The 26,602-nt window shown below is 35.2% G+C and overlaps 1 protein-coding gene across 1 annotated transcript; it reads left to right on the top strand.

The window, feature by feature from the left end:
* LOC114270596 (receptor-like protein 6) lies at positions 1-25,109 on the top strand. The gene is given in 5 exon segments (XM_082889933.1): positions 1-144; positions 1,769-1,995; positions 21,607-22,673; positions 22,676-23,463; positions 23,465-25,109. Coding segments are annotated over 5 exon segments (3,708 nt in total). The 3' UTR covers positions 24,947-25,109.
* Positions 25,110-26,602: the final 1,493 nt, after the last annotated feature.

The following is a 26,602-nucleotide window of genomic DNA, read 5'->3' as shown; positions in this document are numbered from 1 at the left end:
ATGTACTTGCCACTGTTGAGCGACATCGATGAGATCGATGAGTACAGCTGGGATGGCACAGCTTTGGCATGCTTGTATAGGATGCTGTGTCGAGTGGCTCAAGTGGGTGCGAAGGAGATCGGAGGACCACTTGTCTTGCTACAGGTTAGTAAAAATTTTAGTACATGTCAATTCATATTGTATGAGATATATCAGTATTGTAATTGGGTTCAAACTATTGCAGATTTGGGCGTGGGAGAGATTCATTAGCATTGCCCCGTCTAGGTGGCAAGTGGTTGCGCCTAGGGAACTTTCCATGGGCCAGGGAGAGCAGCAGTTGCCACCCGAACCTCGAGGTAGCCAGTAGAGGGTTGACTTCGGCCACGAGGTCGTATCGACCCATGTAGTCGTCGTTTATAGAGACTAGTCCGATCGGATGATCGAGGGCGAGGTTTGAAATTTATTGCATTTTAGTTGCCTTGTTCATTGTATATGTTTTGAGTTCACGAGCGAATTTTAATATACTTGTCGTTGTTGTAGTTTATATGGCAGCCGTATGCTGGGGTCCTCAATACGCTGCCAAACTACTGCCGACTAGGCCGGGAGATATGGATGGCGAGAGTGCCACTTATTTGTTTTGATGTGGTTGAGTGGCATCTTCCTGATCGTGTCCTCCGATAGTTTGGTTGGGTCCAGTCCATGCCGGACCGGTTCGATACCGAGTGGCAGTTGCATTCGACTGATAGGCGTGGCCGAGCTGGCACTGACTGGAGTCTGTTTTACATGCGGTATATACAGCAGTGGGATGCCCGTCGGGACACTATCGTACAGGCTGATTGGAGCAATGAAGTACTCCCGTCGTCCGACCCTTACATGTTGTGGTATCAGCGACATACACGTCTACTAGTCGATAATCCGAGCCACCTGTCTGAGTCTGGATATTAGGGAGTCGGGCTTTCTCTTGAGGCATTGGTGAGTATCATAGTATGTGTCAGATAATTATTAAGATCATAATTGATTTACTTTCAGTCAACTGTAACCTAACATGTCTGAATTTTTGTTTGGGTGGTTGGAGCTGGGAGGTCATATCACTTGGTTGAGGAAGCCTTATTGAGATGTGACGGATAGCATGCCTTGTAGGCCGTTGGAGAGATCCGAGACTTATTGTACGAGGCGATCCAACATGCTCATCGGGGGGGGATCGTCTACATTTTGGCCACTACGGTGTATAGAGTGCAGCAGCTGCTCCAGACACATCAGTGCCATCCATATCAGTGCCTTCCACTTCAGCGCCGGCCACATAAGGTCTTTGGACATCAGTGACCCCACCGCATGCTACCCCATACATATCTCCAGATTCCCTCCATGTACATCCTACCCAGCATACTCGTATACCTTATGTAGCTGACCCTGATTGGACACCTCCCTGATACATGCATGAGGTTGTTACCCTACCCACCCAATTACCACCACCAAACAGTTCAGGTGTGTGTAGTGTTGGAGTTGATACATGTACATCACATATTCCCACACTGCATACACCTACTTTTGTGGGGACTAGTTCGACCACGACCACGACCACGACTACACATGATGCAGTTCTCACTGACATTTCCCACGCTCAGGATGAGGTCTATATTAAGCCCCCCCTCCCCCCAGAGCGTGAGGGAGAGGCTGAGGTTATGGTCGTGGCGGACGTCGCGACCAAGGTCGGGGTGTGGGCAGAGGCAAAGGTCGAGGTCCAGCTGCAAATCGTGATACAGTTGCACCAAATGAGGGAGTTTCACAGCTCATAGTAGTATCCGATGTTGGGCCAGAAGGAGGATCAGAGGCAGCACAGGCAGGAGAGGGAGGGTCACAGTCACAGGCTCCACAGGCAATCGCTGGAGGGCCACATGCAGGGGAGGGAGCACCACAGGATTCACATTTGCGATTGGGGGAGCCACATATTCAGAGAGTCTGTGGCAGGAGACCGGGGATGGAGGTCTATAGTCGAGGTTGTGGGACTGGGGGCAAGTTGGGGCATTAGAGGGTGTGATATGGAGTGTATAGCATTTTTTATTTATAGTTTTTGTAAATCAAACTTGTACAGAGGATATAAATGTGCTATATTTATTTATTCCAAAATAGAATTTTACAATTTTTTGTTCTTACTTATTCTGAGGCTTTCCTAAATACTTCAAATATTCAAATCATGATGTCACAATGGATCAAACAATATGACTAAGTTACTTGTAAAAAGTGAATACGTAGTTATTAACTAATATATTTTGCGTCAATAGATAAAATAAAAAGAAAATTGAGAGAGAAAAAAGTTTCAGTCAAAAATAAAATTTGAGAGAAAGAAAATGGTGCAAATGGGTTTAAACAGGGTGATTATATACATAAGAGATTGAAGTTGTGCTGCATTTGCTACCATATGGATTTTTGTTTTACAATAATAAACTATATATTTTTTTAAACAGTTTTTTTTATAATTTTTTTTTAAGAACAATGAATTATTTCTTTACAAAAAAACACAAAAAATAAATAAATAAATTTTATTTCTTATTCTGTACTTTTTTTCCAAAAGAATTTGATAACATATGGAAAATTTAAGAACACTTTTTTTTTTTAAAACACACACACACAAATTTAAGATTAAAGAAAACTCTCCTCCCCCCCCCCCCCCCCAAAAAAAAAGGCTATAGAACTTGATAATATAATATAAATTTTAAGAACATTGATTTTTTTAAACAACACACGCGCACACACACACATACAACATTAAGAAAACAAACACACAAATTTTTTATACTCTGCTTTTTTTCCCCAAAAAAACTTGATTACATAATGAAACTTTTTAATGAAGAAGATAAAAATTATAATTAACAATATTACACTTACCGTGCAAGATGAGCAGTAAATATATATTTTGAACAACCACTCTATCAACTTGCAACAAAACTATAAGATTGCAATGTTCTTCAATAGTCTTTCTCCACACCAAAATAAATAAATAAATAAAGCAGAAAGAAAGAAAGAAAGAAAAAAGTTCTTGAATACTTGAATAGTCTTTTTCCTTAAAAAAAAAAAGAAACAAATTTTAGTTTTTGAATAGCGTGAAGATGGTGAAATGTGGAACTTACACAATAGCTTGTTATAAATTTAAAATATAAAATAAAAAAATTTTAAAAAAAAAAGAGAGAAGATGGTGAAACGTGGAACTGCACAGCAGTTTTTGAAATATGGGAAGTGGAAAAGTGGAAGTTATTTACTGAGTTAGTAATTTATGATTTAACCCTTAATTACAAATTGATATAAGTTTTAAAATAATAAATTATTTAACAAGTTATGGTCATTTTAGGAAAAATAGAAAAAAATTTCTACGCCAGGCTTCAGGACACCAAAATTGGTGTTCCCCTTTAATAACAGAATAGATTAACCCCCCAACTAGACCAACAACTCACAAATGAGATTGTTTCTACAGCTCCCAAATTCTATAATTTGCCAACCCCACATTCTTTCCTTCCCATCATCACCGTGGTCATCGTTCTTTACTCGACTTCTTCCAAGAATCGCCTAGTGAATCTTTCTATCATCCTGTCTACGACTGTAATTCAACTTTACTGTGGCCCTCTTCACTCGAAGAACCCCAACCCCCTCTATTGGACCCACAGCCATTTGCCTTTGACATTGTTTCGTTCCCCAAAATCTGATTTTTGTCCATAGCCCACTCGTTTCCACCATTGGACTCACTAATTTTATTACAACTCTAGATATTAGTAGGTGACTCATTCTCATGCCTAGTTTGAGATTGTATTTCAACTTTAATCCCCTCAGTATTCGAAGAACCCCAAGCAGTAGAAGTTTTTGACTGAGGTACATGCTCTACATCTTCTTACTTGACTGTGGGGGACTCATTCTCATGCTCGATTTGAGATTGTATTTCAACTTTACTCCTGTAACAGCGCCCGCGTGGGCCTCATGCTACAGTTCGGACTCAATTTGTGTCACGGTTCTTAGTCTGAACCAAAGAGTCCAAATCTGGCAAATCGTTTTGAGAAACAGATTTTTGAAAAAGTAGTGCCAAACATGGACTGCTTTGCCAGATACAGAGTCGCCACCTAAATATTTTTTATGGGAGAATTTAGGAAACCCTGACTCGGTGCCAAAGGCCACATGTCCGTCATCACCGGAGTTGTCTCGGCTCGGGAGCTTGGGTACGATCGGGGAAGGTCAGCTATGAGCACGCCCTTTCGCCCGGTCCGAAGACCGGCCTCTACTAACCGTGATATCCGTTTTTGAAAACTTTATGTGTTCTTAAACCAATTGTTAGCCTAGAATTACTATGTTATGCGCGCAGCAAACAAGTATAGACCAAATCACCCAAATTGGAACAAAACATTTCACGTTCGTTTTGAAAATGGTTTGCTACTCGTAAGTAGGCTAAAATGCAGGTTTTGCCACCTTCAAGTGGGCTTTTGGAAAAGATGGTTTTGCCACTATCTAGTGGGCTTAAAAATCGCAGTTTTAACGCATTATCCCAATTTAAGCAATTTGACCTCCACCCACAGGCATTCAAGCAGTTTATCTCATGTAAGCACTTAGCCGCATGGCAAGCATACTGTCATGGCAACACTCACACGCATGCTGGATGCTAAAGCAAAAATACTTACATCGTACTCCGTGCCAAAACAGTAAACTAGTTAGCAAACATGCATGATCCAAGTCCATGTGAAGTGCCTAATGCATCGCATACAAAATGTCGCTAAGATAGGCTCGGCTAATCCTAGACATGTCATGTGAAAATGCACAATTAACACATATTCAATTCGGAATTGAAGTACTGATGCAGTTAGCGTGATGTACCGAGCCTAACGTGTGTAATACAAATGCATGGATGCACACATGCATAGCATAAGGTATGCTAAATTAAACGTGCCCTAATACTAACCATTAAAGCGGGTAAGTAAAAGGGAAGAAAGAAGTGAGGTTGGAAGACATACACACCACCCACACACACTTATTACAGATTTGCCCTCGCTCGGAGGGACCGAATAAATATTACAAATTAATTAAATACGCAAGCTAATTAAATATTACAAATTAATTAATTAACAAATTAACTAATTTAGGAAAACAGTAAAACGTCTCGAGAAGCGCGCCACCATGCGCAAGCTGCCTCTGTTTTCCTCCCTTTCCTCCTCTGGAGGTTGTCAAAACCTCAGGACTACATCCTTGGACAGAGGGGATCATCACCGGCTAGATGAAATTTCCACCGGCAGTGTTGTATGGCCATCGGCACAAAGTTGAAGCTGTCGGCAGAGAAAATAGTGCCGGTCGGCACATTACACTGCCGGTCGGCAGAGTATTCCTGCAGAACCTGCAACTCACAGCAACAGAGGGCAAAACAAGGCATGGCAGCACAATTCAAAGCATGTATGCACCAACCATGTCTCTTATCATTGTAATGACTCAAAGGGACATATGCCTCGGTTCTCGGACCACCAATCACGCATTTCCATGCATGATGGCCCAAAGAACCAAGCATGCAACTTTGGTTTCAAATGCATGCAAACCAATCAAACAAATTAGGCCCAATTCCTATCACCAATTCAAGGAACAAGGCATGCATGCAAAATGCAATGCAACCTAGGCATACAAGCTAGGAATGCAACATGGCATGGCAATTAACTTATGCAAGCATACAAGCATGCATATGGCAATACAAATGAGTGCAAAGATGGACTTAAACATGAATTAGGCAACTCTAAAAAGGCCTAAAACAGTAGCCAATAAGTGCTAAAGAGTGAGAGCTAAATGGCATGCGCACACACATGCACATAAGGACCAACACTTAAGCACAAAACAAGCAACATTCAAGCACACTTGAAAGGAGGAATCATGGACTAATTAGCATGCAACATGAGCCCTAAAATCATGTTATAAAATGATGCCAAATCAAGTTATAAATCAAGCCAAAACATGCAAAGAGTAGTCCAAGTGTTCAAGGCAAATCAATAATGCATTGAACTACACTTATCATGACCAAACATGGCATGCATTAAACAACTAAAAACAGATTTTTAGCATGTTAAAACAAGGCCAAAGGACTCCTTAGATGGCATCTAAGTGGCCCAAATTCAAAGGCATACACCATGGCCAAAACATGGAGCATTGCAACACATGCTTTCAAAGCATTAAAGAGACATGCAAGGCGATCAAACAAGCATGGAAATGGGACTGAAATAGCATGTAGGATGATTCCAAATCACCAAAACAATGCAAAGATGGCATGCTACACATGCACATACTCAAGGCCAACAAGCCCAAATACAAAGGAGCTATATAATGCATGCAAAGATCAACCCAAACGATTATGGACAGAGCTAAAACATGGCAAAATAAGCACATAATCTTCACAAATGCAAGCCTAAAACATGCTCCAACAAAGGCTAACAACCTAGAACATGTTAAGGCACAAATAAGGCATTACATGGCAACTATGCTAAGCATGCATGAAGTTCCAAAACCAACTTGAAATCATGTTATATTATGGATATATAAGCATGAAAAACAAACCAAATATGCTCAACACACACTCAAGCATAGGCTTCCTTAGGAGGCCAAAATATGCCCTTTTCAAGGACAACAAGGAGAGGGGGTGGCCCTCTCCTTCTTGGGACTTCAAAGCATCATCTTCACCACTGAAATCCCTCAAGATTTCAGTGGTGAAGAGACCTCAACACCAAAATCCCGGAGCTAACACAAAATGGCTCAAAATGAGGCCTTTTGAGGCCTAAGGGTGGTCAACACCCCTCAAACAACAAAACACTCTTAATAAACAATAAAGAGGGCCTAAAAACAGAACTTTTTTATGTTATACAATAATCACAAAAACAGCTCTAAGACTAGTAGAAAATCAATGCAAAAATGGGGGAAAAAGGGACTAGTTTCTCACCCTTGTAGTCCTCTTCAAAAATAGTGCTCCAATGGCCTCCTTGAGCTTGAATCCAACACCAAAACTTCAAAACACACTCTTTAGAACCTCAGCTCCAAGAGGAAGGTGAAACACTAGGTGTTTGTGTGCAATAATGAGACACAAAACACCTAGTGTGCAAAATGAGAGGGAAAGAGAGATAGGTTGTGTATGTCTAACCCTAACCCTAGAAAACCAGAGCTCTCCTCTGTATTTTTCTCTCTCAAAAATGTCTAAAGCCCCTCCTCTTTGCCTTAGAGAGAGTTCCTCTCTATATGCCTCTTGTAAAGCTTACAAGACAAGCTTTGCAAGAGGGAGATCCCTCCATACACGTGTATGGAGGGGAGCAAAAGCAATACAGCTGTCCAAAAATATCTGCAAAAGCAGATGAACAGCAATCGGCCGGCAAAAAATGCCATCTTGGCCAAACAAAGTGCCGACCGGCACAAAATAGTGCTGACCGGCAACAAAGAGTGCCGGCCGGCAAACTATATTGCCGGTGGCAGCAAAAACCAGCCGGTGGCATCTAGCCACTGCCGGTGATGGGTGGGGATGGTCTACAAGCCCCACCTTGCCTCTCAAGGGCAAGATGCAAGTGTTTGGTGCAAAACCAGACACTAAACGGTCGAGTTCGGGGATCCTGAGGCAAGGCGCGCGAGCCGAGACCTCCGGGAACTCCAAACGAACGCAAACATGGAAGATCACCGTGTGTTCAAACAGTGACGTCCCAGTCTTGAGGACGGTCAAAAATGGGGTGTCTACAACTCCCCTTAGTATTCGAAAAACCCAAGCAATAGAAGTTTTTGACTGAGGTACATGTTCTACATCTAGGTACTTGACTGTGGGTGTGTTTCACAGTGCTGTCTATGACTGAGAAAATAATTTCGGTTTTATCTCATGTGACTTAGCTCATGGGCATTTCAAGACACTTGAGGGTGTTATGGGCATTTCAGTATTTATTTTTGATGACATCAGCAGCTTCGGTTAGTTGGGTGGACAACAGAACAAAAATGAGATAATCTTCATATTGTCAGTTAAAGTAGGGGAGACTTTTGTAATTATTAAAATTACAGGAGAGATTTTTGTATTTGTCAAAAATCTCAAGGGAGGTAAGTGTAATTTATCGAATAAAAAAAGAAGAAGAAAATGCAAAAGGAGAAAAGGGGATAACTGTGAAGTTTCGTAAAGTGAAAATAAGATAAAATATACGCTATAATGCCAATCTTCTTTACATATCAGGTGGCCATTTTATTATTTTGTTTTGTTTTGTTTTGAACATTGTTTTTGTGAAAAAATCAACGATAGTTTTGTAGGTCGAAATGAGTTGGAAGGTTGTGTATTTACCTGCACTCTGTTTCATAGTTGTTTATGAACAATATTGCTTTAAAACAAAGAAAATTAAAGCCTCTGTTTCATTTTATGATTTAATTTATAATTTTTTGCAAACACCAATTTGTACGAAAATCGTCAGTTCGAAGTGACTACTTAGTTTATTAAAAAAATAAGCAACAAAAAATAGTTTACTGTGGCGATGTGACAACTCACTGCATTAGTGATTAATTTGACAACTCACTGCTTGAATATGAAGGGATTGCAATGTGAAAAAGACGACCCACAATTATTATTTTATCTGACAACCACGTCCGTTCATTTTCTGCTTTCGTTTCTAACTTTATGAAATTGTAATTTTGGTCTGCAAGTGCATGTCCAATGCGACTACTCACTGCGACACCAAAACAAGCCATGTTACTTGAGCTTGTCATAGTGGGATGAGGGGTGTCAAAAAAAGCAACTATAATGAATTAAATGGCGATTAAGTCTACCAAAGTGACTATATCACGGGTACACAAAATCACGGACAACATATTACACAGGATTGCATGAAATGAATAAGATAAAATAATATCACAGGTATCACGTCTTCCACAGTGCCCCAACATCTCAATTATCGTCACCATGTCATTTCTTTTGCATGTCTATAAATAGCGCTACCCCAAGTATGATGTTTGTTCAAGTCATAACAATAGTAATATATCTACAATTATTATTCTTTGAGGCCTAAGTTTTTGTTTTTGTTTTTGTTTTTTTTTTTTTATGAACAATGTCTTCAAGAGGTGCAGGAAGTTCACGCCGTCAAAGAAATCCAAAAGTGTGGCAATTACCTCCATTTACTTATGACTATAAGAGCAAAAAGTGCTCGAGTCCGAAGGATTATTATGCTAGTATCCGAGCAGAATGGGCGTTCAGGGTAACGGAACAAAAAGGATTGTTTAATGATCTACGTAACTTTGGGGCACCGGTACCTCATCATCTTTCATTCACCATGGCTAGACGAAATGTGAGTGACTATGAAAAAAACAGTTAGCAGAATTAAGAAGGAGAACAACAGAATGTTGATGTAGAGATGTCGACATTTCATGCTTCAGCTAGCCACCGAAATGGCAGAAACAAGCAACAGAGAATTGACAGTGATTCAGCGAAATAATGTCTTAAACAATGAAAAACATCTCTCTGACTACTACATGTCAGATGGGGAATGAGAAATCAAACACCTTTATCTTTCATATATGTTTGTATGTTGTGTCGTATCTTCGTTATTGGGGTGTAAGACAATGTTGTTGTTCATCTAGGTTACGGATGTATTTCAACTATTTGTTATATGAAGCTGAAGTTTATGAAATCACTGCATTTATAAGTACACATGTCAAGATTCGTTACGAATTTCTCTTCCTATTGATAACTCATGTATAAGGATTGCAAAGCCATTACAAGGAATGAAAACGTTTGGTCATACATGCAACCAAGTTCATTCAGTATCATCATTATATTCCACTTCAATAATGCATAAAATCATGAAAGCCTAGTTCAATTAGCGTTCTTCAAAATAACAATAACGGAGAGAAAGCAAAGGTAATTGTTATTTGTAGAATTATAGGAACTATTCAAAAACTATTGAAATTTCTCCCTTCATTGATAAGCCGTGGATAAGCATTACAAATCCATTACAAGATAAATGGTAGCAAAATTCTCATTTAGCTCTCATGGTATTGACGACGGCATGTGAGTAACGCAAATTTGGATTTAATGGGTATTGAAATTTATCTCCATTTGCAACCCAATGACGATCCATTACTGAATATAGATCAACCACCGTATATCTCATGATGATATCGCTCGATATATCTATAAAACTTTTGTTGTGGTATGATGCGATATTTATATCACATATAAACAATTGTTGCAACATGCACAAATTCAAAATGGAGATGGACGCAAGTATTCATGTCTTATAAACTCTAAACTCACATGCCGACAATGAAGTACTGATACTTCAGGAAGTTCACATGGTAACTATATGTTTAAAATTATTGTAAAAGAGTTGCCACGTCAACCTTTATGACCTGAACAACTATACATCAATTTTATAGGAGTTGTCACTTCAACTTTTATTGACTACTCAGTGCATAGCTGAAGGTTTTAAGCAAAGTTCAAATCCGCTTAGAAATTTAATTTCACTTTTTTGCTTACAAATATAATTCAATTTATTTTGCCTTGACAATATATTTAATTTCACTTTTCACCTTACATATTTAATTTAATTTAATTTAATTGGAGAAATTTAACCAATTTAATTTCAAGTTAACTATGTGTTGATTTAAGTCGGTGTTGTTCCTGTCTGCATACTAGGCTAGCTTTTATCTGTAACACTTTCAAGTTCTATACATCGAAAAACCCATCTATATGTACTCTATTGCAAATTAATCTTCAATACATTCCAACTCTATAATATTTTCTCTTCAAGGTTTATGAATCTATTTGAAGCTGCATAGGGTGGCTTTTTAAACACAAAGGGTCTAATTGCTTTATTGTTTTATTCTGACACCCACTCATCCCATTATGAATTGCTGAAGTTCACATGGGCACAATAGCTATGGTACGACCTCTCGCTTTTTTTATACAGTGAGTAGTCTCGTCAAAGTCGTCGCAGTGATACATCCAATATTTCTCAGTGATGTAGTGATGCAGTGACTTTAACAGATGTAATAAATTAAAGGACTCAATGAAATGGCCAAGTTCACATGGCCACAGTAAACAGCGTACGGATGATTGGTCTTTTTTGAAAAAGTGAGTAGTCACCTTCGATTGACGATTGAAGTACTGATTATGTGGAGCGTGTTTAGCATTGATTGTTTATTACTCATAAATGTGTGGGCTTTTAATGGCATGTGACTTTGTGCAGTGCAACTTAGATGCTTTATTTTTTCCTCACATTTCAGAACTCATCTAAGTCACATTAATACGACCACATGGCAATAGTGTTGACAAACAACTATATAAAGGACTGAATGAGTGATGGTAAATACACAACCTTTCCACTCACTTCTCCCTAGGAAACTATCATTCATTTATTAAGAAAAAATCAAATGGAGTATACATTCACAGCAGGAGGTAGGAATCGCAAAGGTGCGAGTTCACGACAAGGAAGAGGAACGGGAAGGGGACTTATAGGGGCTAGGAATTTCGAAAGAGGTGAGAGTTCACGCCGAGGAAGAGGAACGAGAAGGGGAAGTGGCGATGCTAAAGTTGAAACATTGTTTGCTTTGTTAGATGCCTCTTGTGCTTATCATGATAGGTTTGGGAAGCGACATTTTGTCATGCCCAAGTATTATCGAGATCCATGTGGTTTCGTGGAGGATCCATCTGATAATCAAACAGGATATGGTTTAGCAGATGCTACACTTCTGAAGTGGCCCCGCACTATTTATAGAGCGAGTGCAAATGGAAAGATTATGTCGGGAATATTGACTAAAGGTGCCGAAAGCACGTTTAGTTTAGATCCAAAAGGAAGATCCAAATAATGTTGATCGACTATGTGAAAGACTTCGACGTGAGATTTCTCAAATGCACCGTAGGTTAGCCCGCGATATGAAACTATCTATACTTAAGTCGGATGCCAAGAAGAACAGAATAACACCAAATGGTGAGGCTATCAAGCCTGTCAAGGAGGATCCTGCACTTCTCTTTGACCCTAAGCTCTCAGATTGTTCAGACTCGGAGATTGCTGATTTGAGCGAGGATTAGGCGTCTATTTGTCTACTAAATTATATTAGGTTATCGATAATTATGTATTGTGTGTGTTAAAATAACTCTTTCGACAATGAGTTTGTGCAAGGTTTGTCTAATATTTGTCTATGTAACTGTTAAGTATTGTACTCGTCGCTTTATTTTTTGTATTGTGTTAGGTTGAATGTTTCCACAAATTATTTTTGTGGGATACTTATGTTTGAACTAGCTACATCGTTCAAGTGTTATAGTCATACCTTTATTTTGTTTCCCTGTTCGTAGTAGTAATTAGCAAATTAGATACTTTGTATATGCTGTGTGAAGTTTTATTTAAATATTTCTTGGCAACAAATATTTAAAGGAACAACAAATATTTAGTTTGGAAAATTCCGCGAAAATAGGCTTAGTTTGGGAAATAAATTAGTATAGAGGCTTAGTTTGGGAAAAGTCCCAAGAAAATCTCTCTGAAACTGCGCAAAATGTTCTCTGGGGAGGGTGCGTGTCTCGAGGCCATTATTTTCTTCTTCTTTTTAAATTTTTAATTTTTTATTTGTTGTTTGTACTTTTTTCCATCATCGATCTCTTTTAAATTATATTTGAATTATAAATTTAAATAAAAATTAAAAAAACAAAATAATAAGGTAAATTAAGCAAATATTTAATTTATATTTTTTCATATTCTTTTTTACTTTTATAGTTTTAAAGTCATAAGCGGTGATCATTGATTCAATGGTAAAATCTTAGTCTAATAATCTTTGATATGATGTTTATGCTTGCTTGTTTGTGGTTTTATTTTTATTTTTTTATGCCACATCATTACAACTTAAATCAGAACTCTTGTTTTAGAGCTCTTAATCACTACTCTTTAGACAATTCATGCTGTTTATTTTTTAAAAATTTTATGTATAAATTATTTATGTAAATATCAAATTTATCTGATAATCGTACATATAATTTTATCACTTTTAAAAAAAAAAATAATGGATGAGAAACATAATTTTAAAATTAGATAATTTATTTTTAAATATTAAAATAATAAAATTTGGTAACTAAGATTGTTTATCAATATGATATTTTATATGAATATTTTATTTATAGAGATCGATGACTAGTTGAATTATAAAATGTGGATTGAAAAGAAATCAATAATAATAATAATAATAATAATAATAATAATAATAATAATAATAATAATAAACAGTTTTATTAATTTCATATAAAAGTGTGGTTACGAACCGCGCTTTCTTTTAAAAGCACACATTTTATTGCGCTTTCACTTAAGCTGGAAACACTAATAGGAACAACGTGTTCTTAATTAAAAGTGTTTTTCCTAACAACGCTCTTATCATTTTATTCATTTTATGCGCCTAGGCCAGAAACATGCTGAAAGCGTGTTTTGTAAAAACGCTTCAAATTCGGCCAAATTAGGCTTAGTTTGGGAAATAGCTTTGTTGGGAGGCCTAATTCGGGAAAATCCTCAGAGATCTGTGTTTTCTCTCTCCCTCTCTCTGCTACATCCATGGCGCCGTACATAGGGTTTTTCGTTGTCAATCTCAGGTTCGGAGGGTGGAAATGTCGCCTCAAATCCACACAGATTTCAGATCCGTGTGGTCTCCTTTGATCTCAAATATTAGATCTATTATACATGTATATGTGTGTGTGTGTGTGTGTGTTTGAAGTGGTTGTGCGTGTGTGTTCGCGATCGCGGCAGATCTCTCACTCTCTCTTTCTCTCTCTCTCTCTCTCTCTCTCTCTCTCTCTCTCCGGCGTTGTTTGCGGCAAATTGTAGCAGATCTCTCTTTCTCTCTCTTCGCAATCACGACAGTTCTCTGTCTCTCCGACGTTGTTCGTGGCAGATCGCGGTAGATCTCTCTCCCTCTCTCTCTTCATGATCGCGATTGCAATCGCCACATCGCCGTTGTACCTTCGTGGTCGTCCCCTATCCCCATCCCTTTCCGGTAAACCAGAGCCGTCGTCCCTGCCGACTAGGGTTTTCAATTTTTTTTTTCTAGAGGTTTTCAGTATTTTTTTAATAAATAATAATAATAATAATAATTAGGCCATTTTTATTAATAATTTTAGTATTAATTATTAAAATTGATTGATTACAAAAATTAATAATTTTAGTATTTTTAGTATTAATTATTTTAGTATTAATTGATTACAAAAAGCCATTAATTTCCACTAATTAATTTATAATGAAATAATTTTATACTAATTGATTTATAATGAAAAAATGAAAAAAATAATTTATAATGAACAAATGAAAATAAGCCATTAATTGACACTAACTAATTTATAATGAAATAATGTTATACTAATTGATTTATAATGAAAAAATGAAAATAATAATTTATAATGAACAAATGAAAATGAGCCATTAATTGACACTAATTAATTTATAATGAAATAATTTTATACTAATTGATTTATAATGAAAAAATGAAAATAATAATTTATAATGAAAAAATAAAATAAGCCCTTAATTGACAGTAATTAATTTATAATGAAATAATTTTATCAAATACATCAATTTTTATATTAATTGATACTAATTAATACTAATTGTAATGACAATTGTTATATTATTAATTGTAATGAAAAAAAATTAATGAAAACAGAATCACAATTTTTTTTTAAAAAAATTAAAATTGAAGAAAAAAAATGAAATACAAAATGAAATATTTTATATTAAATGAAATAAAAAAATGAATATTATAACTTCTATTACATACCTAATTGAAATTAATATAAAGAAAAATAATATGTAATGACATCACAACATTAATATAAATACATGGATATTAATTAATATTAATTGTAATGAATTAATAAATTAAACAAAATTAACAAAAAGAAAGAAGAGAAGAATTACAATTTTTATGTTCATAAGGGCTATTCTGCTGCTTAAATCCATAATCTCATAGCTGCACCAAACAGGTTACTAGTTTATGTTCACAGCTGTAAGCTATAATTTGTTAAACTATAATCTATAATCACTTTCCCAAGACTCTACCAAACGGGGCCATAGCTCAGGTCTTAATTTGGTGAATTACAAATTAAAATTTTCATTTCACATTTTTTATTGAAGATATTTTAAAATTTAACATTGATAATTATAGGAGATGGTGATAGATTGTCTTCGGTTGGACTTTGTGGATTGGAAAGTCTAATTGGAACCAACAAGCCTTTTATGATGATTCGTTGGGGGTAATTATTCACAAGACCTCTTTTAAGGTTAGTTCAAAGGATATTTTTCTATTATAAGTCTTATTATTTTAGACATTTGATTCACAAATCTTAATTCTCATATTTAAGGTATTTTATAAATAATTTTATCCTTAGTAACTTGGTAATGTGAATATTCATATTTAACGATGTGAATGTTCACATTGATTATATGAATGTTCATATAGTCAATGTGAGTATTAATGCGCGCTTTATCATATTATTGTTAGAGATATTTTGATAATTATGTCACTCATATAATTTATTGAAATATAAAAAAATAATTTGAATTAAGTGAAATATAAGTAAGTGTAACAAGACTTGTAAATAATTACCCAGGTTTTCATGTATAAATTTATTCATATTATAGATTCATGAAGGGAAAAAAAAAAGATTAATTTGATAATTGTAATCAAATTATTTCATCAATTTTTTTTTTTTTTATAAAAAAATGGATGATAATTACGATTTATAAAAATAAACCATCTATAAATGAAATAATGTGAGCATGATAACTAGATCAAGTTGATTTTTTTAAAAATAATTTATACATCAATATTTATAGAATAAATTAATAGAATTACTAAAATATGACCCATAATAAACCCACAAGCCTAATTGGAGCATCTCATCCACAAAGTTCAATTGAAGACAATCTTCAGACGGGATTGGAAATGAGTTAGACTTCTCTAATACTTATATCTCAACTAGAGAGAACGTAAGAAAAATTATTCAATACTCTTGGAAGTAATATTTTATTCTATTTACAAATTACCACTTAATCAATTGCTTCCTAAAATGTTAACACAAAGCAGTGGGTCCTGTAGATTAGACCAATAACTACCACTTTAGAGCACCATTAGGATTTGCTCCTAGAGCATTGAATAATTTCTCAAGAACTTGAGTGGCTACCAGTCCCATTTCAATAACCATTCATTTTGTAGAGTTTTCAAAATATGTAATTTATGAAAAAAAAATTAGTTAGTTAGATAATTGTAACATTTTCATTTTATCTCATTTGTCTTTGAAAAAATAACAAATATATTTTTAAAAATAGACCATTAATTTATTTTGGAGACAAATACAATAAAATAAAAAGATTACGATTATCATATTTAACTAATTTTTTATTATAAATGATATACATTAAAAACTCTACAAAATAAATAATTTAAATTATCAAAATAGAACTTATGGTAAACCCTACGAGGCCCTCTTAATTCTCTCGTGTTAGAAATGTGAAAATGAAAAAAACCAAACCTATTAAAAATTATGTGTACTTGATATTGGTCAGAAATTAGAAAGAGTAATGTTATGGATATCAAATTTTCTATCAAATAAATGATCAAATCTCTCACATAGGTGTCAGGTCTGTAATTTTGTAGATCTCATATCTATTTGAAATATTTGATCATTTATTTAGTAAAAAATTTGATTATAACATTTTTCAATTAGAAATTATATGCAGTTGAATGTAGTCGGATTGAAGTCCCAAGCACGGAAGGACCAATCAAAGTCCACTAATAGACAAGTCAAATTCAAAATGGAAAAGTTCTATTCGTTCGTTGATTCTTCTAGTCGCATCAATGTGAATGCAATATGCATAGCTCCAATGAGCAAAAAAGAAAAATTTTACACTAAACGTGTTGAAAACACAATCTATACAAACCCAAAACCAACAAACTACAAACACGCCCTTTCAGTTATACAAATAATTATGGATGTGCACGACGTAGTTCAAATAATTTGAGAGTAAAATTATAAATTAAATGATAGATTGATGGATTAATAAATCGTGATTTGAATAGTTTTGGACGGATTAGTAGATTGAAAAATATTCTAACAAATTATCAAATATTTGTATAAGAGTGTTTTAGGAAGATGGTTAAAAGCTAACTTTTGTCTTTTAACCAAATTTTTTTGCTTTTTTCGAAAGTGATTTGAAAAGTTGATAAAAAGTTATTTTTGGCTTTTTTTGTTAATATTTATTTATAATGTCGCATCACAATAAATGACCAAAATACTCCCACTCAATTTAAAAAATTTATAATTTCACTCATGTGGCTCATTTTGCAACTGAAGGGTAGTTGATGTAATTTCACATGTTGCGTTTTGCTACCTTCCCAAATGGTTTGTTGCCAAAAAAAGCCTAGCTATTGGCTGTGTTTTGAAGTTGCAAAACGCAACTTTTTAGTTGGTTTCCAAATCACCCCATAATATATAATACTAATTTGTATAATATTTTATAAGACAAATTATATTAACGGTTCCTATAGTGTGAGACTCGGGTCACTTTGGTCCATAATTTTTCAATTATGACACATTTAATCTTGAATTTTAAATCTTATTCTAAATAAAAACAATTGAAGATACCATTACTTAATTTCAAAGGCAAAATCATCAATTTGAAAAAATATAAACTAATTTGATAAAAATAAATGTTAAAAAAATATTTTTTAATTTTTAAAAATTATTTATATACACTAAAGATAAAATTATGTAAAATTGATATATCTTTTAGACATTTATTTATTTATTTATTTTACTAAATTAATTTTTATTATGTGTTTGGATGATAATCATGTAATAGGTGGTTGTTTTTGTTTTCATCAAATTAGTTTTTATTTTTCCAAAAATCAAATATGACGACAACTTTGATATCATTATTAAACCAATCCATTAAATTAAAAATATAAAACTAAAAAATTTCATATATTATATATATCGATTACACATTAAAATTCTAACAACCACCTATTATATAATCATCATCCAAACACATAATAAAAATTAATTTGGTAAAATAAATAAATAAATAAATGTTTAAACGATTTATCAAATTAACATAATTTTATCTTTTGTGAGTAGAAATAATTTTAAAAAATTTAAAAATATTTTTTTGACATTTATTTTTATCAAATTAGTTTATATTTTATCAAATTGACAATTTTGCTCTTGAAATTAAGCAATAATATTTTCAATTGTACTTATTTGGAATAATATTCAAAATTCAGGATGAAATGTGTCACAATTGAAAAGTCGGGGACCAAGGTGACAAAAGTCCCAAACTATATGGATTGTTAATGTAATTCGCTCTATTATATATATATACATATATATATGTGTAACACAAACTAATTTTACATAATAAGTTTTACATATATAACTACTAATTTGTAACAAATTTCACATTTTAAATCTTTTCCACACTCATTTTTATTTTGATATTTCATTGGAGGTTAAAAAATATATGTGTATTAACTATTGCGGAACGGAGCAATTTGAAAGGTGGATTATAAATTTTAAAGTTTAATCCGCAGTTAACAGACAGAGTGATACAAATTAATGCGATTTTAGTAGATTAGGCGACATTTTGCACAATCTTACTAACAATGCTAAATACAAAATGATTCATAAAAAATGTAATGCGAACTGAGACTAAGCCCAGTTTATGGAGGGACCCATCTTCAGAATAGGATAGGCTTCTCTCCGGTTCGAGATAAGATTAGAGCGTGTTGTGTTATTGGGTCTGTGGGGGCTTACCATGGGTCATGTTTCAATGATATGAACTGTTTGATGTGTAGAATTCATCGAGTACTTTATTTTGGCAAAAAATCGTGTTAATCAGATATCGATAACGACATCATTAAATCATAATTCTATCAATGGTAAATATGATTTTCAAAATAAATTATTGACAAAAATTTGATCCGATCAAGTAGCTATTCGATATCCGATCAACATATTTTTGCAGGCATAAAATACTTGACCAACTCTACATATTCAATGGTTAAGATTATCGAAACAAGACTTATGGTGAGTCTCATGAGCCCAAACAGCACGGTCCAGTCTACTATGTAGGCTAAAGAGAATCTAAATAAATGACTATATCTGTATTTTAATCTTTTGTTCTTAACATCAGTTTTTGCCTTGACTGACTCTTCTCCATCTGACCATCCCATTCGTTTCGCTTCCTCCTCATTCCTCTCCCCACTCTTACTCTTCATTATTTTGCTTACTCTTTGACATTGTCAGTCACTGCCGTGCCAAAGTAAACTCGCTCGGACTTCGATCATCTGAATCTACTAGCCCAAAGGTCAAGTTGATACTCCATAGCCTCTTTCAATTCACTGTCTTATGGGTGATTGTAGTTCTCACATTTGTTCCCAATGAGGATTCTTGTCACGTCCTCAAAATAAACCCATAATATCATACACTCACGATAAGGAAAAGAGATTTCATATTACAATCATCAGAGTATTCTTACAAAAGGTATTACATGTTGACAACAAAAGTAAATGCCCTATAGGCTTACAACTTTCTGAGTCAACACTTGGTTACGAAAAGGAGAGTACTAGCTCTACACAAAATAAGCCCTTGGCTTGGTATGCATGTAATACAATCAAAAACAACAAAAAAAGAGTCTAACAGCCTCCAGCCTCTCAAGCTACATCCTCGGAGGTGGCATGACACCTGAACCTGAAAATGATGTGTCATATAGGGTGAGCCAACGCCCGGTAGAGATATGCTAAACATAATATGAGCAAAAACTAAAACATTGGCATTTGATAAATGTTTAACCCACATAAATCAATTCATAATTCATTTCAATTACATGACAAATATGTCCATGTTTCATTCCATTTTCCATCACTTATCCAGTTCTCAATTTATGAATAAGGCTCAGAACCTGGCCAATAATTTAATGAGACTATAACTCATATCAACAATACTTCCATACGTCACAATAGATACACATGTTTGCTGTATCAATAACACATAAAACACTTTCATACTTTCATACTTCACAATAGATACACACATTCACTGTATTAATACTTCAATAGATGCATATATTTGCTGTATCAATGGAGTCCATCCCCTATCTCCTCCCAAATAATATCCGATTTAGGAGTCCATCCTCTATCTCCTCCTAAACCGTGGAGTACATCCCCTATCTCCTCCCACACAACACAATGTATATAAGCACAAATCATATACATAATCAATCAATACATAAATTTGATGTATTTTTCCAACCGTCATATTCAATGACATATTCAATTGATTAGTTTTAATTCGCCTAATCATCATGCATTGTCTACAACAATCAAAACTATCCTCCACCGATAGCCCAAAGTAGTTTATTTCTAAACAGATAATAAATGCATCAACAGATAATTTGACAACAATTTCATAAGTGAGCGATTAATAAATCCAACTCTACCATTCCCTCTTATAATGAGCCAATTTCATTATTTCCAACTCAAGTCCATATTTCCATAACATTCCAAATTAATTATATAAATTAATTCATACAACAATTTAGGGCTTTCTCCTCATTTTCTCTACAATGACCCAAAGGTTCCATATATCATCAATTCCATCATTTTAAGACCTAAGATACACATATTTAAGTCAAAATAACCAAACCCCTCTTTATTCTTTTTGAAACCCTAGCACCCAAGATTACCCAACTTTAACATTACATCAAAGTAACCAATAGTTTATGTCAAAGACCATAGAAATAAGTAGTTATCCATTCCTCAAATTCAGAGCTCAAAGGAAGAAGATGAAGAAATTTGAAATGCTCCAAACCCCAATATTTTTGGATCAAAATGTAGCTCTCAACAAGCTCCACACTTTTTACAAAAGCCCAAGGGTAGAGGATCACTCCTACTGGATCAAACCCTAGAGAGAAGTTGGAGTTTTAGAGTGAGGTGCTCTCCAATGGAGGTTTTGAAAAGTAAGAGAGAGAAAGAAAGTGTGAAAAGTGATTTAAAATCACCCAGCTGCCATCTGATATACGACTAGTCTGCTCGAGCGGAGAATAGGACGCTCGAGCGTCAAGCACAAAAACAGGACCCGCTCGAGTGCAAGAACACCCGCTCGAGCGCCAAGACACAACTGCAAAACACACCCGTTCGAGCGCAAAGGGAAACCTGCTCGAGCGTAGATTACCCTCTTCCAGTATTTTTACAGACATTGAACACCCGCTCGAGCGCAAAGAGGTCCTCTCGAGCTCGACCCGCTCGAGCGTAAGGAAATCCGTTCGAGCGTGAAAAACACATCTGCAGTACTTTTGCAGACGAACAAAGTACTGAAGGTATGCAAACTCCACTCGAGCGGATCACCAAAAATCTGGGCAACAAGAGTTGGGACATAAGCTCAACCAACCTGTTCGAAACACGCCCAAAACAATTCTAAACTCAATTACAAAGAGTTAAAGGACGGAAATGAAATATAGACAACAACTACTATCAACGGAACCGAGTCCGGAATACAGTAAACATGAGAGGGAAAACCGGGATTGCTATAATTCTTCTACTCTTTTTCTTGATTTTTTTCTTCACAATCTTGATTGGCAACGACAGAGTATTGGTCTCTGGCCAACGTCTCAACGATCAGAGTTCATTGTTGCTCCAATTGAAGAATAACCTCAGATACAATTCAATAGTTTCTGTCAAGTTGGTAAATTGGACACAAACAACTGATTGTGGCCGTTGGAAGGGCGTTACTTGCGACAAAGAGGGTCATGTTACTGGCCTCGACTTGAACAGCGAATCAATCCCAGGTGGAATCAACCACTTGAGGAGTCTTTTCAGTCTCCAATTTCTTCGAAACCTGAATTTGGCTTACAATAACTTCAACTTCACACAAATTCCACCTAGTTTTGGAAACCTTACCAGACTGACATATCTGAATTTATCAAATGCAAATCTTGCTGGGCAAATTCCGATTGTATTGTCGCACATGACAAAATTGGTAACTCTTGATCTATCAATCCTATACTCCCCTGGAGTTCCTTCTCTGAAACTTGACAACCCAAATTTATTGAACCTTGTTCAGAACCTCACAGGGCTTAAAGAACTCCTATTTAACGGGGTAAATATTTCTACCCATGGTAGCCAGTGGTGTAAGGCCATTGCATCTTCAGTGCCTAAACTGCAAGTCTTGAGCTTATCTAATTATTATCTTTCAGGTCCTATTGATTCTTCTCTTCAGAAACTTCAGTTTCTTTCTGACATCCTTCTTGGTCAAAACAATCTCTCTGCCCGAGTTCTGGAGTTCTTTGCAGATTTGCCGAATTTGAGATCCTTACATCTCTGTTCTTCCAACTTGCATGGAAAATTTTCGGAAAATATAATCCGAGTATCAACATTGGAGGCTCTAGACTTGTCGTACAATAGATTACTTCAAGGGTTTTTGCCACAGTTTCCTCCAAATGGATCCCTTCACACCCTGGTGCTTAGCAACACAAATTTTTCTGGGACATTACCAGATTCTGTTGGTAACCTGAAGATGATGTCTAGAATGGAGCTTCCAGGCTACAATTTCAATGGACTAATTCCGAATACCATGGCAAACCTTACTCAACTTGTTTATTTGGACTTGTCATCCAACAGTTTTACTAGTACAATCCCATCCTTTCGGATGTCCAAGAAGACCTATCTCATAATGCTCTAACAGGTCATGTTCCTTCCACTCACTTTCAAGGCCTTTCAAATCTTCTAAATATTGATTTAGCGCACAATTCATTCAATGGGAGAATTCCTTTGTCTTTGTTTTCACTACCATTGCTGCAAAAAATTCAGCTTTCCAATAACCAATTTGATGGTCCAGTCATTGGATTTTCTAACGAATCGTTGCCTTCGTTGGATACACTGGATTTGAGTAGAAACAAATTACAAGGGCCAATTCCCTCATCTTTCTTTGAACTGCGAAGTCTAAATGTCCTCTTGCTTTCTTTCAACAACTTCAGTGGCACCATACAACTAGAAATGATCCAGAGGCTCCAAAATCTCACAAGACTTGAGCTTTCATACAATAGCTTGTCAATTAATGCAAGTGACAGTGAGTCTAGCTTGTCTTTCTTTCCCCAGCTCAGCATATTAAAAATGGCTTCTTCCAAGCTGCGAAGATTTCCTGAGCTACGGAACCAATCAAAAACTATTAGTTTGGACCTCTCAGCCAACCAAATTTCAGGGAGAATACCAAACTGGATTTGGAAAATTGGAACTCTGATGCAGTTGAATCTCTCTCATAATCTCCTGGTAGATTTGGAAAAACCATATAAATTTCCTAGTCTTTCTGTCCTTGACCTGCATTCTAACCAACTTCATGGGGAAATTCCAATACCACCAGAGTCTGTTACCTATGTCGATTACTCGAGCAATAATTTCAACTCTTCTATACCTGCTAAAATTGGCAACAAGCTCACCTTTTTCTTATTTCGTCTCTCTTTCAAGTAATAGCGTCACAGGAACCATCCCCGAATCAATATGCAACACAAGGTTCCTCAATGTTCTTGATTTATCCAATAATAATTTTAGTGGCACAATACCTCCATGCTTGATTGAAAGGAGTGCTGAGACTCTTGGGGTGTTGAATTTGAGAAATAACAGTCTTGGTGGTAAGATCTTGGGTACATTTTCGAAAAGTTGTGCTTTGGAGACACTAGACATCAACATGAATCATTTGAAAGGGCAAGCTCCCAAATCTCTTGCCAATTGCACGGTGTTAGAGGTTTTAAATGTTGGTAACAATGAGATAAATGATAGTTTCCCGTGCTTCTTGGGGAACCTATCTAGCTTGCGTGTATTAGTTTTGCGATCCAACAAGCTTCACGGAGGCATTTCCATTTGTCGACTAGGCCATTATATGTGGCTAAAGCTTCAAATCATTGACCTAGCTTCAAATAACTTTAGTAGTGATCTACCAGATAAAGTCTTCACACATTGGAAAGCAATGACGACTGTTGATCATAATGCAAAATCAAATTTCAGTCAGCTGCGGTTTGAGTTCCTAAAACTTAATGGCTTCTACTATCAAGATACAGTGACACTCAACAATAAAGGGATGGAAATGGAGCTAGTGAAAATTTTAACTATTTTTACCTCCATTGATATCTCGAACAACAATTTCGAAGGGGTGATACCAAAAACAGTAGGGTCTCTCAAATCTATCTATGTTCTTAACGCGTCGCACAATGCCCTCACAGGTCCAATTCCATCATCAATTGGGAACTTGACACAGTTTGGATCACTAGACCTCTCACATAACAAGCTAAGTGGGAGCATCCCAGTGCAACTTGCAAGTCTTACATTTCTTGCATTCCTGAACTTATCATATAATCAATTAGTTGGAATGATCCCAAAAGGCTTTCAAATTCAAACATTTTCAGACACCTCCTTTCAAGGAAACAAGGGATTATGTGGGTATCCTTTGAACATCAATTGCAACAACGCCTCACCAGTACCATCACTAGCATCGAGCTCTAACAAGTCAGGTTTTTTTGTGGTGAAAAAGTTCAATTGGCAATTCATATTTACAGGGTTGAGGTTAGGGATAGGAGCAGGAGTCATTATTGGGCCTCTAATGTTCTGGAAGCAAGGGAACAAATGGTGCAACAAACACATTGAGATGTTCGTTATGATGATTCTTCCAAGTTTGGGTTTCATTTTTGCTTGGTGTGATTATGTGAAGGTTGAGCCAAAGGGTAACATTGAAGAAGAAAACCAAGATGACAAAGAAGACTCTGATGAAGATGAAGATGAAAATGCGAGAGAAGATAAAGCATTTTCCGGGCGATATTTTGTGTTTTGTTCCAAACTTGATATCCATGTGAAGAAAGGCATACACAACCCGAAATGCAATTGTCATCATGACTCACCATCCATTTCTTCCTTGTCACTCTCTCATTCTCCTTCATAGTTACAATTATCAAAATTTTGAATTGTGGGTTTTTTTTTTTTTTCTTTCTTTGCCCTGTACATTTTCTTTGTCTCAAAAAACAGGAAAATCAAAAATTTGTGTTCTGTGTCTCTGGCTCATTGAGGAATTTTGTCAAACAAGTAGAACTCATTGAATTACCCAATCTTGATCTTCACAACGAACTACCCAATCAACCAAAATATGAAGTGATGAACTAAACCAAGTAGATTGATCACAAAATTTTATAAATTACTATAATGATCATTTCATCAGAAGGGTATAGTGACAAACCAAGAATCAAAATTATAGTCTTAATATAATAGCATCATAACATGTTAAGGGATTTAGCATGAGAGTTGAGAATTCAAGTACCTTGTGTGAGGCACAACGAAGTGGATAATGAGACTAACGACCATTCGACCATTGGAAAAAGAAATTTTCAGAGCGCACGCAAAAGCATATCCTGGAAGACAATAGTCACTGACATGTTCGTTCATTCCGGTGAAGAATCCAAAACAAATGAAAATGCGTACAAATTAACAAATTTTATGAACGTTTTAATGGTGGTTTCATTTTTTGGTGATGTATTATATTCAATTTATAAAACATCATTTACAAAATTCATATTGATTCAAAAATTATAATGGAGTGTTTGATGGACATTATTTTAAGTTAAAAGTTGATAATTAGGAAGGAAAACTTTAGTTTTGGAAAAATTAATTTTTTTAGTTTATTTAAATTATTTTCACTTAATAAGTTATAAGCATAAATTACATTAAATAGTTTAATGCAAACTCCTAAATTAAAGTGAGTTATAAGCTATTTGTATAATTTCCAAACACCCCAAATACACTTTTATCAAATTTGTCAAAATTTTAAAAAATTGAAAAAAAAAATACAGGTAGTCTAGTTTTTTTGTAATTATGACTATTGGATTAGTTTGATTTTTGTAAATGACATATACACAAAAGGTTACAAAAATGAATAGAATTGCTTTCTTAAAATAAGATGAGATCTCAAAAAATTTCTATAATTATAATCGCAATGATGTGGTATAATATGTGTTAATTTTTAATTTGTTATATACTCAATGATATAAGGTCTAACTCCTTGTCATGTTATTGTTGGTTTAACACTACTCTAATTGCTTTCTTAAAATAAGATGATACAAGAAAAAATTATTTTAATATAATTTGAATGCAAAAATTTTCAGATATGATGATATTTTTTTTGTATTGTATCATATGTTTGGATTGACCTGAGATAGAGATTGATTGATAAAATTCAATCATATGTTTGGATTGACCAAGGGATCGCATACGTGTTGATATTGGTGGCATTGGTGCTCTCATACCTCATCCACACCTTGGATGTCCCCTTCAACTTTTAAGTTGGTGGTTTTCCTGGGACATGAAATAAGTCTTTGTGTGTAATGTTCTGACTTGAAAATTGTTTGATTTTGTGACTATTGCTAATTTCATACTCTGTTTGATTGTCACTTTGATTCACCTTTTAATCACAACTTTTTTCCCTTACAATTCTATTAGTATATTGGCTTATCTAGTTATTTAGACATAGTCTATAAGGCACATATGCAACCTTGTATTTGTGTTCTTTGTCACATGGTGGGAATATTTGTGTAATGTGGATGGAATC

This window comes from Camellia sinensis, chromosome 10 (genome assembly GCF_055761805.1).
Source record: "Camellia sinensis isolate YWXY chromosome 10, ASM5576180v1, whole genome shotgun sequence".
Taxonomy (NCBI): domain Eukaryota; kingdom Viridiplantae; phylum Streptophyta; class Magnoliopsida; order Ericales; family Theaceae; genus Camellia; species Camellia sinensis.
Note: the sequence above shows the minus strand (reverse complement) of the source record. Positions and strands in the feature narration are given on the sequence as shown.